The 15,558-nt window shown below is 42.1% G+C and overlaps 1 protein-coding gene across 1 annotated transcript in view; it reads left to right on the top strand.

The window, feature by feature from the left end:
• LOC109911032 (glutamate receptor ionotropic, delta-2-like) overlaps window positions 1-15,558 on the top strand; it is a 477,476-nt gene that overhangs the window by 392,254 nt on the left and 69,664 nt on the right. The window contains exon 11 of the mRNA XM_048603965.1: window positions 8,571-8,758. Coding sequence (XP_048459922.1) covers window positions 8,571-8,758 — 188 coding nt within the window. The remainder of the gene's footprint in view (window positions 1-8,570; window positions 8,759-15,558) is intronic.

Genomic DNA, 15,558 nt, shown 5'->3' with positions numbered 1-15,558 from the left:
GCCCGAGACGTCAGCCTTCCTGCTCCTCTGATGCTGCTTGGCCTGCTGTGTTAGAACATAGAACATAGAACATAGAACATTACAGCGCAGTACAGGCCCTTCGGCCCTCGATGTTGCGCCGACCTGTGAAACCTATCTGAAGCCCATCTAGCCTAAACTATTCCATTATCATCCATATGTTTATCCAATGACCATTTAAATGCCCTTAAAGTGGGCGAGTCTACTATTTTTGCAGGCAGGGCATTCCACGCCCTTACTACTCTCTGAGTAAAGAACCTACCTCTGACATCTGTCCTATATCTATCACCCCTCAATTTAAAGCTATGTCCCCTCGTGCTAGCCATCACCATCCGAGGAAAAAGGCTCCCACTGTCCACCCTATCTAATCCTCTGATCATCTTGTATGTCTCTATCAAGTCACCTCTTAACCTTCTTCCCTCTAACGAAAACAGCCTCAAAACCCTCAGCCTTTCCTCATAAGACCTTCCCTCCATACCAGGCAACATTCTGGTAAATCTCCTCTGCACCCTTTCCAATGCTTCCACATCCTTCCTATAATGCGGTGACCAGAACTGTACGCAATACTCCAAGTGCGGCCGCACCAGAGTTTTGTACAGCTGCAACATGACCTCATGGCTCCGAAACTCAATCCCTCTACCAATAAAACCTAACATACTGTACGCCTTCTTAACAACGCTATCAACCTGGGTGGCAACTTTCAGTGATCTATGCACATGGACACCGAGATCTTTCTGCTCATCCACACTACCAAGAATCTTACCATTAGCCCAGTACTCTGTATTCCTGTTACTCCTTCCAAAGTGAATCACCTCACACTTTTCCGCATTAAACTCCATTTGCCACCTCTCAGCCCAGCTCTGCAGCTTATCTATGTCCCTCTGTAACCTACAACATCCTTCTGCACTATCCACAACTCCACCGACTTTGGTGTCATCCGCAAATTTACTAACCCATCCTTCTATGCCCTCATCCAGGTCATTTATAAAAATGACAAACAGCAGTGGCCCCAAAACAGATCCTTGAGGTACACCACTAGTAACTGAACTCCAGGATGAACATTTCCCATCAACCACCACCCTCTGTTTTCTTACAGCTAGCCAATTTCTGATCCAAACCGCTAAATCACCCTCAATCCCATGCCTCCGTATTTTCTGCAATAGCCTACCATGGGGAACCTTATCAAACGCTTTACTGAAATCCAAATACACCACATCAACCACTTTACCCTCATCCACCTGTTTGGTCACCTTCTCGAAGAACTCAATAAGGTTTGTGAAGCACGACCTACCCTTCACAAAACTGTGTTGACTATCCCTAATCAAATTATTCCTTTCTAGATGATTATAAATCCTATCTCTTATAATCCTTTCCAACACTTTACCCACAACCGAAGTAAGGCTCACTGGTCTATAATTACCAGGGTTGTCTCTACTCCCCTTCTTGAACAAGGGGACAACATTTGCTAGTCTCCAGTCTTCTGGCACTATTCCTGAAGACAATGACGACATAAAGATCAAAGCCAAAGGCTCTGCAATCTCCTCTCTAGCTTCCCAGAGAATCCTAGGATAAATCCCATCCGGCCCAGGGGACTTATCTATTTTCACACCTTCCAGAATTGCTAACACCTCCTCCTTATGAACCTCAATCCCGTCTAGTCTAATAGACTGTATCTCAGTATTCTCCTCGACTGCATTGTCTTTTTCCTGCGTGAATACTGACGAAAAATATTCATTTAGCACCTCTCCTATCTCTTCGGACTCCACGCACAACTTCCCACTACTGTCCTTGACCGGCCCCAATCTTACTCTAGTCATTCTTTTATTCCTGACATACCTATAGAAAGCTTTAGGGTTTTCCTTGATCCTACCTGCTAAAGACTTCTCATGTCCCCTCCTGGCTCTTCTTAGCTCTTCATCCAGCTCTACAACTTGTTATCTCAGAGTTGATAATGATCTGGCTACGAGAGTGAATAGCTGTTAATGGGGACTCTTAGAGACTAACACATAGTGTGTAATGGTAGACAATGTGATGCTGGACTTGCTGAGCTTTTCCAGCAACTTCTGTTTTTGTTCCTGGTTTACAGCATCTACAGTTTTTTCGGTATCCTGTTCTAAATTTGCTTCATATTTTCATGTATGCAGTCTTCAGATGGATTCAGTCCATTTAGGTAAAATAACTGCTTTGATCTGCAATGCTGAATTTCCCTGCTCCTGAATGACGTGAGGAATGGTGATTCAGTTGGGAAGATTATGGTGAGGTCAGACAAATGAGATTCTTGCTGTTGAGAAAAAAGAGCATTTGCACCTGAGGTTAGAATGGCGAGATGATAATCTCGCCTGTGGAGTGGACAAAGACCTATTCGGAATGTATTAGTACCTATATGCAGTTTAATGTTCTCCCACATTCCAGAGAGAAACTAGATGGTGACAATTCAAAATATGTTAAGTCAGACAACTTCAGTTTGCCTTTCGCTTCTCTGGGCCTGCATCTGGGACAGCAGTTCCCAAAATCACAGAACATACTCCATAGGAAGCAACTGCCTGCACTCCTTGGACACAGAGATTGCTATCAGCACACCTAACCTCAACACATCCTCTTGGCATATTTTCAACCACCTTAAAATACAGCTCGCCAATTCAATGACGCACCAATACCTTTCTTTGTAATGCTCCTGCCAGGGCACTTTGCATACAGGCACAAACACTCCTTTCATGTTTCAGAGCAAGGTGTGCTTTAGGACCCTTCTCTTGTTTTCATACTGCTCATTCACTTAGCACTTACATGGAAGCTTATACAATCTCAGCCTTGCCTTTCCTTGCTTTGACTTGCCTTTCTAAGTTTTGCTTTCTCCTTCAGAAATTAGTGCAAATACAAAGTCAGTCAGCTTGTCATAGTTGTCAACAGGAATCAGTCAAGAGGGCAGAAATGTTACAGTAAAATACTGTGCTACATTTATGTCACACCTTTAATATGTACCAAAAACCTATCTGCAAAAACATGCTGCATATGCTTCAAACATTTAACTATTTCTCAAAGACTAAAAGCATTAGTCCTTAGTCAGAAAGCATAATCGGAGACAATGGGTTGCCCATTTAGGACAGACATGAGGAGGAATTTGGAGGGAGTCTGATGTCAGTTTGGAAGAGTAAGTTGAAGGAAGCGTCCAATCTCAGTCCAAGGCCTTGAGCACAGTCAATCAGCTACTTCGGGCAGTCAAGCTCAAGGGTTCTATATCAGGCTACATCAGGGACTGGGCCCTGATCAGTCCTGCAAGTCCAGTACAAGCAGTCAAGAGATTTTTCTTAAGTCAGTTAGGGAGCTGCACAGAGATCATCCAGAGACTTGGTCACTCTCAGTCGGGGCTGTCTTTCCAAGTCAGACCATATGCAGTTCTAACAATCTGCTCAATGAAATTCAAAGGTCATTATCAGGGGCCACCACTGTGATAGTGAAGCTGGGGAAGCCAATTACTGGAGGCCAGTATGCTGGCTTACAGAAGGGGTGATATTCATGAAGGCAGCCCACTTGACCTATAAGAGTGGAAGATGCATTGGAGGACATGGTTATTATGGGAGAGGGGTCATCAATGGTCAAAATAAGCTTACCTTCCATGGTTTAGTGTGATGGTTGACATAATTATGTTGTAGGTTGGAGACAAAGATTGCAATGTTGGTGGATGAAGACTTAAATAGAACAGTTGGATGGGAACATATTGAAGCTCAGTATTAATGAGGTCCTTAAGTCAATAAGACTTGTGAACAGAAGTAAGCTGTTTAAGCCACGAGTCTGCTCTGCCATAATCCTCAACTCCTTTTCTTGCTTTATCTCCATAACCCTTGATGCCTATACTAATGAAAAATCTATCAAAGCCTTGAATATGCTTATAAACCAGCCTCCACAATCGTCTGTAAAGAATTCCACAGATTCGCTACCCTGCGAGAGAAGAATTTCCCCCTCATTTTTGTCGTAACTGGGCAATCCCTTATCTTAGATTATACTCTCTGGTTCTAGACTCTCTCACAAGGGGGAGTAACCTCTGCGTCTACCCTGTCAAGCCCCCTAAGAGCCCCCTAATGGTTCGATGTGTTCTCATCTCATTCTTCTAAACTCCAATGACTACAGATCCAATCATCTCAACCTCTCATAAGAAAATCCCTCCACCCACAGCATCAACACAGTGAACCTTCTCTGGACTGCTCCCAATACATCTTCCCATAGACATGGTGATGAAATCTCATCACAGTATTCTAAATTATGTCTGATTAATGTCTTGTATAGTTTTAGTAAGGCCTACCTATTTGTATACTCCATTCCCTTTGCAATAAAGACTAACTTCCATTTGCCTTCCTTATTACCTGCTGAAATTGGGTGCCATCTTTTTGTGATTTATACATCATGAACTCCAAACCCCTTTGTGCTGCAGCTTTCCACAGTCTTTCTCTTTTTTTCAAGAATATTCAGCTCCTGTATTCTTGCCAAAGTGCATAACCTCATATTTTCTCACATTATTGTGCATCCATCAAGTTCTTGGCTTCTCACTCAACCTGTATGAGAGCGCTGACAGCTCATCTTGCTAAGAACCCATACTTTTCCTGATACTGTGTATCCCACACAGGTCATTGGAAGCATGGTCAATAGATCTCGCCACAGCAGATGTCATTGTCACTGTTGCTCCAGCGCTACGAAGGTGCAGAGAAATCAACGAGCAACAGATGCACCAGCAAACCCAGGAAGAATCAGTAATCTCCAGCAACCTCTACATGATGAAGTCTCAGGTGACATAGTGGAGGTACAGGAGGCCCAGGGCCTTTTGTCCTCCATTCCATTTTCTTCAGATGAATTGTTGTCAAAGACTGGATGTCCCAGGATGACTTCACAGAAGATTGCTGATGTCTGGAGCAGAACTTCTAACCTAAAGGGATGGTGACCAACCAATCTCATTTTCCCTCAAGGGGAACTTGCGCTACATATTATAACAACTGGCTAATTCCTATGATCCACAGAGCAATTGTGAGATCTTTCAATCCTCAATGCACAAATGTATCTGCGCTGCCATGGACGTAGTTTGTGCCAGATCACGCCACTTCACCTCATTTCCCACTTGATAGGTTCTGCAACTCAGACTACTGGCATTACCAGTACAACTCACTTCCCCTCGCTGCAAGGGGCTACTGACTGTACGCATATTGGGTTGAGAGTACCATATCATAATGCAGCTCACTTCATCAACAGAAAGGGTTTCCATTCCATCAAAATTCAAGTCACCAGTGATCACTGTCACCTCATCTTAGAAGTCTTCAATAGTTGTTGACTCTGTCATACACTCCTGACCGAGGCAAAAAAGTATTTACAATGCAGTCCATTCTTCTAATAAGACCATGGTAGTGCAACAATAGGCCTGTGGAAGATAACAAGGTGTAGAGCTGGATGAACACAGCAGGCCAAGCAGCATCAGAGGAGCAGGAAAGCTGACGTTTCAGGCCTAGACCTTTCTTCAGAAATATCTCTGGCCTGTGGAAGATGCTTTGATTGGTCTGGGAGTATCTTTCAGTAAAGTCCAGACAGAGTGTGCTACATAATTCTAGCATGTTGTGCTTGGCACGTCTAGAGTCAACAAAGGGGGGAAGTGATAGATGTTGAAGAGTTAGGAGAGCAATGGCATGCCACTTACGAAGATGTTGAGCAGGAGGAACATTATCTTCTGCATGATTAAACACTGCTGCATGAGATACAACAATCCAAAAAGGCATTACTTGACAGCTGGTTCCAATAGATATGAGTTGGGTGCATTGATCATTCCTTGACTATAAAATTGTTGTTGCTCGAAACTCAAATGGTTCCCAGAAGCAAAAAGAGATTTGTTTTGTTGCTTACTTTTCTTCATTTTTTTACTGTTGTTCAATGAAAGCTAATGTTTATGACTGTTTGAATGTTTTTTCAACATGTGATGCTTCCATATAGAGCAATGGTGATTTGTTATGCTATGCAAGGTGTTACAAAAACAATAACACTCCCTCAGACAGCTATCTAACATTGTATGACATTCAGGACAGGTACCCTGTGTAGCATGATTCTTCCATCTGCTGTTACAATGACAGTCAATCTGATAGGTGGTAGTGGAGAGACAGTAGGAACTGCAGATGCTGGAGAATCTGAGATAACAAGGTGTAGCGCTGGATGAACACAGCAGGCCAAGCAGCATCAGAGGAGCAGGAAGGCTGATGTTTCCGGCCTAGACCCTTCTTCAGAAAATTTTCCATGTGTGAATCAGGTTTCAGTAACTATTACTTGTTTGATATCCCCTTTACCAATTTTTTTTAATCCTGAATGAGATCTGCATTGGGTTGGCTAGTCAGTAAGATCATCTTCCAGATTTTTGCCTGTCTAATGAGCCTCTTCAAAACATGGTAGACAATGCCTGAAATTGTATGTTCTGGTTCCAAACTCGGAACTGTCGATTTTCACTTGGATGCAATAGGAGCTGAGCTTCACACACACACAGTTCCTGGAGGCACTTGACGAGTTATGTAGTCAGCTGTCTTCAGTTAATTTCCATTTTGGTAACCCGGTTACATCGAACACACAGTGCAGAAAACAGACTAATTTAGAAGATGTGCACATCCTTTGGATAGCCAGAGTAGCTCTTTGCAGAGCAGAGGTACCCCTATGAAATGGTCTCTGAAAACTTAGGCAGAGGGCTTGGCTACCCTTTGAGAAGATGGGAGCAAATTACTGCAGATGCTGGAATCGGCACTGAAAACAACAAATCTTGGCGATCACAGTTGATCAAACAGAATCCATGAAGAGAGAACAAGCTAATATTTTGAGTCTAGATGACTCTTCATCAGAACTGAAGTGAAGTGTGCAGGGGACGGCATTCATGCTATAGTTTGGAGGGGATGGAGGGTGCTGGTGGAGAAAAGGTGTTGATAGTTCAGATTAATATGTAAGGTGGTTTGTGCATCCTTCTGGTGTAGATGTAGGGTGCTGGTAGAGAAAAGGTGTTGATAGGTCAGATTAATATGGAAGGTGGTTTGTACATCCTTTTGGTGGAGACTCAAGTACCTTATGTGAAGGGAGGAGTTTCACTTGTTAATTGTAGAAATGATTGAGAGTAAAAGGAGCATAAACCTTTGTAAATGTCAAACCTCTAGAAAAGCTGCCAAGAGTTGCCCTAATAGTCATGACCTCACAAGAAGCATTGGATTTTCAAAGACATTTCAACCAAAACCTACTAAGAATTGTGAAATCTATCAAGGTAGTCAAGAGGTGCCAAACCTTTCAAGAACTGTCAAGAGCTGTCAAAAACAGTAACACCTATCAAGAACTGGGGCAACACGGTGGCTCAGTAGTTAGCACTGTTGCCTCACAACAGCAGGAACCCAAGTTAAATTTTACCAGAGGGTGACTGTCTGTGTGGAGTTTGCACATTCTCCCCGTGTTTGCGTGGGTTTCCTTCAGGTACTCCAGTTTCCTCCCACAGTCCAAAGATGTGTAAGTTAGATGGATTAGCCATGGGAGATGCAGGGTTACAGGGATAGGGTAGGGGGCTGGGTCTGGGTAGGATGGTCTTCGGAGAGTCGGTGTGGTCTTGTTGGGCCAAATGACCTGTTACCACACGATGGGGATGCTATGAATTGTCAAAGCTGTCAAATTTCAAACTTGTCAACATCTGTCAGGAACCTTCAAGAAGAGTAAAGCAGCCAAGACCTGGCAATATGTGCTTTTATTAGTACAAGTGCTTCCTTCAAAAGAATATAGTTTGCAATATAAAACTTAAATCATTAGAATTTATTTCTTCTCTGAGTGCACAGCTACTTGTAGATACTAGTTGAGTTGGCATGGTAGATAAAGGGGAAAGTGTTGTGAGTGGTAATAGGCATTAGGGAATGAGCAGCAATGGGATATGTGTGGATGGGCATAGGGATGAGTAGATTGGCATAGGGAAGCATGGATGGGGCAGGGGAATGCATGAGGGAGAGTGGGAAATGAGGCATGAGGGATGGAGAGATTTTTTTTTACATTTTGTTCTTAACTTTTAAGTTTCGGACATGTTCCCGGGATAGGCTTTCCACCCACCTTTCTCAGCAGCTGTCTGCATCTTCAGCAATTTGTAAGTTGCCTCATCCAACTTACAATTCAGACCATCACTCCCAGACTGAAAATTTGGAGTGCAGGCAGCCATCTGTAAGGGTTGAGTTTGTCGAGTTAAAAATCCCACCCCCCCATGCACCCAACCAGGAACAAAACCCAGGATCCAAGTTTTCACACAGCCTCAGAGAGATCCTTGAGGGGAGCATTGCAAGTGTCAGTGAGTGAAATATCTAAATATTAAGCCTACCCTGAGGCACAGTTGCAGCTGGATGAAGTAGATAAACATCAGTGACATATAATCAGCATCCCATGCTGTAGAGCTCTGGGCAGTAGATTATGATGTACTAAAATATTATTTGGAACCATCCTCCAAATAATTAACTCGCCATCTGGTACATTTTATAATTTGTAATTACCTGAAGATTTGTCTCCAAGAGTCAATTTAAATCAGAAAGATGATGCTGTTTTTCATTAAATTGTGTTACTTTTCTTTTCTAGGAACAGGAGGAGACATCCCCATTAATACTTTGGCAGTTCGCTTGTTGATGGGATTTTGGTGGCTTTTTGTTTTTATAATCATCTCAACATACACTGCAAACTTAACGGCCATCTTGACCAACAATCGAATTGAAAACCCTATTCGGTAAAACATTGTTATTTTTCTTATGTCAAAGTGTTAATAACTTTGAGGTACATTTTTGAAATACTGCCAGTCAAAAAGAAATTAGCTAATATATTTGTTATCGGAAGACAGACTGCATTAAATAGAACATTTTCAGTGTAATCTACTGTGTAGAATTTTAACTGCAGTATGTCATTATCAGTGGAAGAGCCAGAATCGTGCACCACTTCCAATTATTTGCTCGATGCTGCTTCTGGTCAAACAAGAAATAAAATTTAAAGTATTGGTGCTGCACACAGTAAAGGTCTGTGATTCTGTGACTGAGACGCTTTTCATTCGTGATAACCACAGTTCATCAACAATGCTGCAGCTTCAAGCAGAATATAAAAGTGCCTCTGGGTCAAACAGGGAGGCCCTGCATCTCAGCCAAATGTTCCTACCAATTCCATTGTCACTAACGTGAAACTTATTGAGATCACCCCAGCATAGGTAGCCTTTAAATTTAAACCACACTCCCTTCACACCTGATTCAGCTTTGCCAGTCTCAAGCCTCCATGCAAGCTGTCATTTTTCTGCTCGTCTCACTTGAGCTACAGAGTTTTACAAGCAAAACCATGGAGCCCACTCAGCTGCACAAAGCTGTCTAGTGCATGCTACCTTTGCAAGAATATGAATGAGATGCCATCCTGTTCTCATGTTGCATGGAGGATATTTTGAGGGTTGGCTGAGTTTGAAGTTGTTTTACCTAAGTAAGTATTCATGGCATATGAATATGTTACAGGTGAGAACCAGAGGACAGTATGAGGCCTAAACTAACACAGACACACTGCGGTTTTGACATCTACATCTCAACCGAGTGTTTAGCAAGTGAACATATGGCTCCCTTTTAATTTAGTTACTCTGTATGCCATGTTTCTTCTTCCTGTAGGCTTCACAAAATTCCCCACTCTGGCTGATCAGTTGTGCTAAGCCAACATATTTTCCACTTGATGGTGAATGTTAAATTACCTTGCCCACAGGCATTGCAATCCGAGATTTTCCACCTTCCTCCCACCCAGGGTCCTCATGGCTCCTCTGAGGTCCATTTGCCAGATGCTTAGGAAGTACAGACTTGTATTGCAGGGCACAACAGCAGACAGCAATGAAAGGCAGCTGCAAGGAGATTTTGTCCACAGGGGCAGGCACGCAGCTCACTCATGGCTGTTCATTTGGTCATTTAGCATCTACCTGCATGTTTGTAGTATCCATGTCTTGCCATGCTATGCCATGCCTAAAGGTGGTGTCAATTTGACATACTCCTTTGCACAGATACAGATAGGCTGCTTGTTCTTCTTGTTCATAAAGCTCTGTCTGGGGATGGGGGGCAGGGCATCTTGCTGCATCTAGTACGACAAGACATCAATCTACCACCTACAGCATGTGTCCGTCTGACTGTGTATGAAACAAGTTTAATCAACCAAATGGCCATGGTGGAGAGTGGATGTGGGCTTCCATATTGTCACGTAAGCATTACAATGGACTGTGCTGAATTCAATGATAAGTTAAATTGTTGTTGTGGCTCTGAGATGGGAAGGGGTTAGAACACAGCAGGCAGTTCCTTTTTCTTGCTACGTGTTGATCACTGGGCCAACAGCTTCACCAAGTTGATGTACATGCTGAGGCTGAAGCTGAATTAATGATGGAGACAAGGCCCTCATTATCAGGGTATGGAATGGCACACAATATGGAGGAGTATGTGCAACTCTCATCTATAGGAAATTTCACCGTTGACTCTTCTGAACCGAAGAACCTGATTTGCTTGAGGCAGAGTGTGCCACATCAGCCTGGCATGATGTGCTCTGCACAATCAGAGCATGTAATGAGGCAAAGTGATAGACCCTGAAAAACTGGAAGAAGAGGAGTAATCTTCTGAGGAAAAGGATGAAGACATTGGAGAGGAGGAAACTCTCCTTGTACGTGATAGAGCTCAACTGCATGAGCCGCTAGAGGCAGACAGGACCTGACTGACATCCAGTTCCAGTGATTGAAAGCTGAGTGCAACAGACCATCATGGAATGTAAGTAGCCATTGATCATGATGACAGCAACTGGTTTGCAATGCAGGGGCAAGCTGCAGCCTGTACTCATTTTGTTTGTGTTCACTTTTGCTGACTGCAAATAAAAGCTCATGTTGGTAATTGTCCGATTGCTTGTCAGTGTGTGATGTTCCCGTACTGGACAACAACAAGATGTGGGTCTACAGTGGGCATTGGGAGCAAAGTATCAGTTAATTCAAGAGGGTGTTTAGGCAAGATGTAGCTAAGGAGAGGTAACAGTAACTGGGGTATGAGAATGGGGTTGTAAGTGCAAGGAGGTGCCATCCATGCTGGCCATGCGAGGCTTTGTGCCTGCTGTGTTGTAAAGTTGTGGTGAGGTTTACCAAAGCTTGTCTAGGTGCACAGCAGTGGCCTTTCAAAGATGCCACAGGAACCAGGGATGCTGGTCTTCAAGGGGATATCCAGTGAGTGGTTAACTCTTCTGGCAATGGTGCATGGTAAGATAGAGCTAGAATTGAACAAGAGGGTTGCCTTAATGGCAGGGTAGATAATTAATGATGTAAGTTTGTAGAGTCATGATGAAACATCTCTCAGGCCACACTGTGAGAAACCCTCCAAAAAAATGTATTAAACTGACACTTAAGTAAAAACGTACAAGATTCAGCCTGTCATCCTTTTTGTTTCAGAGTGGGATTCTATTTTATAGGCAGACCTCACCAAATGATCTGCATGCATCAAAATACTGTAGAACAAGTTTATTTCCTTTTTAAAAAAAATCAATTATTTTAATGTTAGTTGTCACAGTATCTCTGGAGTTCAATTTCCAGTCTTATGCTTGAATGGAAACACTGACCCACTATTGTAACCCAGGTGCCTTTTGTTGTTCCAAAACAATTACCGCTATTTTCATTGCAACATCACTCATGCACTTGTCATTTATCTTTAAAGACTTTGGATGAGCTTTACTGTAGTTAGTAAGAAAGCAAAAAATTCTGGAAATCTGAAATACAAACAGGAATTTCTGGAAATGCTCAGTAGTTCTGGCATCATCTGTGAAGAAAGAAACATGGAAGGATAACCAACCTCAAACATCAACTCTCTTTCTCTCTTCACAGCTGCTTCTAGATTTCTGACAATATTAGTTAACTTTCCTAGTTCTGGCTCCATTTTGACTTTTCTCAATCTGTATCTAATTCCGCTATGGAGAGAAAGTGCAATATACTCTAGGGTCCTGAATGACATGGACAATGGTGAGAGATGTGATAGAATCACACGAGAAGTCCAAAGAGGACACTGTACGCTCAAGGACATGTACCCAGCCATAGCTGGACTAGCCTTCATCACCAGGCTTGTTATCCCTGCCTTACATCGGCATAATCTGCCTTTTTGCTCCATGTCCCTCAGCCAGAGGTACCAGGCTCATAGTATTGCTGTATTCCTATGCTATTTAGTGCAGACACAAAGCCAGGAAACTTGTCTTCACTCAAGTCAAAGGAGATAGCTTTTGCTCTGAGGTCCCCAGCATAGTAAGTTAAGGGCAACCCCCTGACCTGGACATGGTTAGTAAACCAACTGAAGCAGTCAAAGTCTGGATCCTCTCTTCATAAGGGGTAAGGAGCCAAATGTTGTGCAGTCCCTCATCTGCCTTGGCTCTTTCTGCCCTGTCGTAGGCTATTTTCTTCCTGGAATGAGAAAAAAGGGAGAAATTAGGGGAGATTAAAGGGAGTGGCACAGTTGCTATGTTTGGTGCAGTTAGGAAGGTGTGCCAAGTGATTGCGTAGGCAGTACAGAAGGCATGCAGGGCTAGTGGTAGCGGGGCATAGGATGGGTGATAGCAAGTGAGGGAGGAGTTTTCAGGCAGTAGTAAGAGTGGTAGAGTATAAGACTTGGTGGGAAGTGGGTATAATAGCAGAGTTAGAGTTGGTGTAAGGTAGCAGAGAGAAGATGGTGGTACTTACGTTGGTAGACCGGAGAGGATCATTGACCTTCTCCTTATGTTGCTGGGCATTCTTTCAGATTTTTGAGGCAGCATTGATCTGGGCATTAATCCCAGACCATGCTGGCATGGTCTGGTGTTGATGCCTCCTTTTCTGTTCCTGGAGGAAGAGAGTATTCTGTTTTTGCACCAGCCCAAACATCAGGGCCTCCAAGTCCCTGCCTGCAAAGTAAGATGCCAATTTTCCTTTGTCTACCATTTGTGAGACAAATGTTAGGAACCATGCAGGACATTTCTGGGCTAACAGTACTTTGTCTGTGCTCTGGTCCCAAGGATACCAGTCAATTCTGGGATATCCTTGCAGTGGCAAGGTATTCCTAGTACAGCAAGCATTGGAATGGGGCTAGAATCAGATACAAAGGCATCATAGAGGTAGGGTTTGTACTTAATAAGGCAGATTGGGAAGATACAGTGACAGAACTTGCTGAGCATCACAGAGAAATATTCCATGAACCTCAACTCCAAATATCCACTCTGCATTGTTCAAATGAAGACTCTTATTTTTTTGAATATTTCACCTTATTTTAAAGAATTTATTCATGATAATGTCAAAGTATACATCAGATATACAGTTGAGCAAATAAAAAAATCTTTGCTTTACAAAGGCAAATATGAATTTATTAGACTTTCCTTTGTACATAATGAATTGTGCATTCCAGTTCTGGAGTACACACTATTTGCAGCATGTAACGAAGTACAGTCACTCACTTGCAAGAGAAAAAGCTACTGGAAAATTGAGACAGTTGCAATTGATCCAAGAGCACTATAGTTTCAGCCAGGTTTCTGCAGAGGAAGGCAATAATGTGTTCACAGCCCTTTGCAGTGAATAATGGAATCCTCTCACTTCCCACACATGCATGTAAGGGTTATTTCTTTATTGTATTTAATATTGAACTTCTGTGCAAAATAATAAAATTGTATTTGGTATTTAATGAAAAAGCAGCTTTGTAAATATCACTGAAAATCATTCACATGCAAAGAAGAAATATCTATAATTTTCCATTCTCGTCTGCTTTGAAATTGTTTGGTTACAGAAGGATAAAAATACAGGGACTACAGCATGAAAATATTCAGAAACATTAATAAAAGCACCAAAAAGCCCAATATATTCTGGTAAATGACATATCAGAACATGCACACAATTCCAGTCCATGTCTTTGCATTAAAGTGAATGTTGATCAGTTGCAAGTTTTCTTTGTCTATCCTTACTTATCATTCTTGATCTCATTGACCTATACTTTTTACCTGCTTTTGTTTCCTCCCACAGTGGTCCATGCTACCTTTCTCTCTGGGTATCTTTTTCAGATTTCCCTCAGATTAACTTGTCATTTTCTTCAGTTTCATCTTCAAGCTGCATGCTTGGCCCATTATATTCTTTATTTTTAAATTTATGTGATACTGAACAAAAATATAATATGTCTTCACCACTTTCTCAAATTCCTGACAGCTTTACCACAGAGTAAGTAAGTATTTCATTAGTCACCTCATTTGTAATAGGTAAAGAACGTTTCTGTGAATATTCCTGTTGAACTAATTATTAGCAGTCTCACACTTACTGTCCCTAGTTTGGTCATGCCTCAAGTGCAATCATCTTTCTTTACATCTCCCCTAGCATAAACTTTCATAATCTTAAAGGCCTAATACTACAGTTGTTTCCTTTTTTAGAGGAGAGATCCAGCCTTCAATCTTTCCTAATATGTACTATCCTAAAATACTTTGCATCAATCTTCAATTGAGTACACCCTCTATCTTATTGTGTGGCATGACCACGATGCTGAAGAACATAGATTTCAAACAGATCTCACAATCAAAAGTCGAGATCCATGAGACAGTGTAGGCCATCAGCAACAGCAGAATTGTACTCAGATAAAATCTGCAAACTCATGGCCCAGTATATTCCCCCATTCTATCATAAGCTGGAGAATGAAGCACAGGTGAATAAAGTGTGCAGAAGTGCATTCCAGGAGCAGCACAGGGAAAGTTTTAAAATGAGAACTCAACCTGATGAAGCAACCATAAAACTCTTTTATGACAAACAATAAGGGAAGCTTGTGACAAAAAGAGCTAAGCTATCCCACAATCAATGGATCAGTATCACACTTTGCAATCCTGACACATGTACAACAGCAGACAATTAAACAATAAACTGGTGAAGAAAACTCCATACATATCTCCGTCCTCAAAGAATACTGAGCTTGGCACAAATACAACAGACAAAGCTGAAGTATTTGCAAGCATCTTCAATCAGCAGTGCAATACGAATGATCCATGTCAGCCTCCTTTTGAGAGATGCCAGTCATCTACTAATTTGATTAACTCCATGTGCTATCAAACAACAGCTGATAGCATTGGATTCTGCGAAGGATGCGATGAGCCGATAGCCTTCTTCTCTACCGTAACCATTCTATAATTCTAACTACAAATGTGTTCATCTTTTCCATTTGTTCACCCACTTACATTATGTGCTCCAAATCCTCTATTTATTCAGGTAGTGCTTTTTTCTTTGTCATCATGCGAACTTTAGCTTTCTGAATCTTTTATTTAATGTATTCCTCTTCCAAATAACTTAATCCTTAAAGTGATCCCTGAATAATGTCCAGTGGACATGACCGTTAATGTTGGGATTAAGTGAAGATACAAGAAGATACGATAAGAAAGGAAAGCTGGGAAGAGAAGTATGATGGAGTGACTCCATGGGAGAACACTGGAGATAAGGGGCTGGATTTTTGTCTTCTTATTGGAAGGGGTTAGGAATGCAAAAAGAAAGGAATTTGTGACTGTAAGTTCTAA

The sequence above is a fragment of the Rhincodon typus genome, chromosome 12, assembly GCF_021869965.1.
Source record: "Rhincodon typus isolate 14 chromosome 12, sRhiTyp1.1, whole genome shotgun sequence".
In the NCBI taxonomy this organism is placed as follows: domain Eukaryota; kingdom Metazoa; phylum Chordata; class Chondrichthyes; order Orectolobiformes; family Rhincodontidae; genus Rhincodon; species Rhincodon typus.
This window is presented reverse-complemented; position numbering and strand designations above follow the sequence as displayed.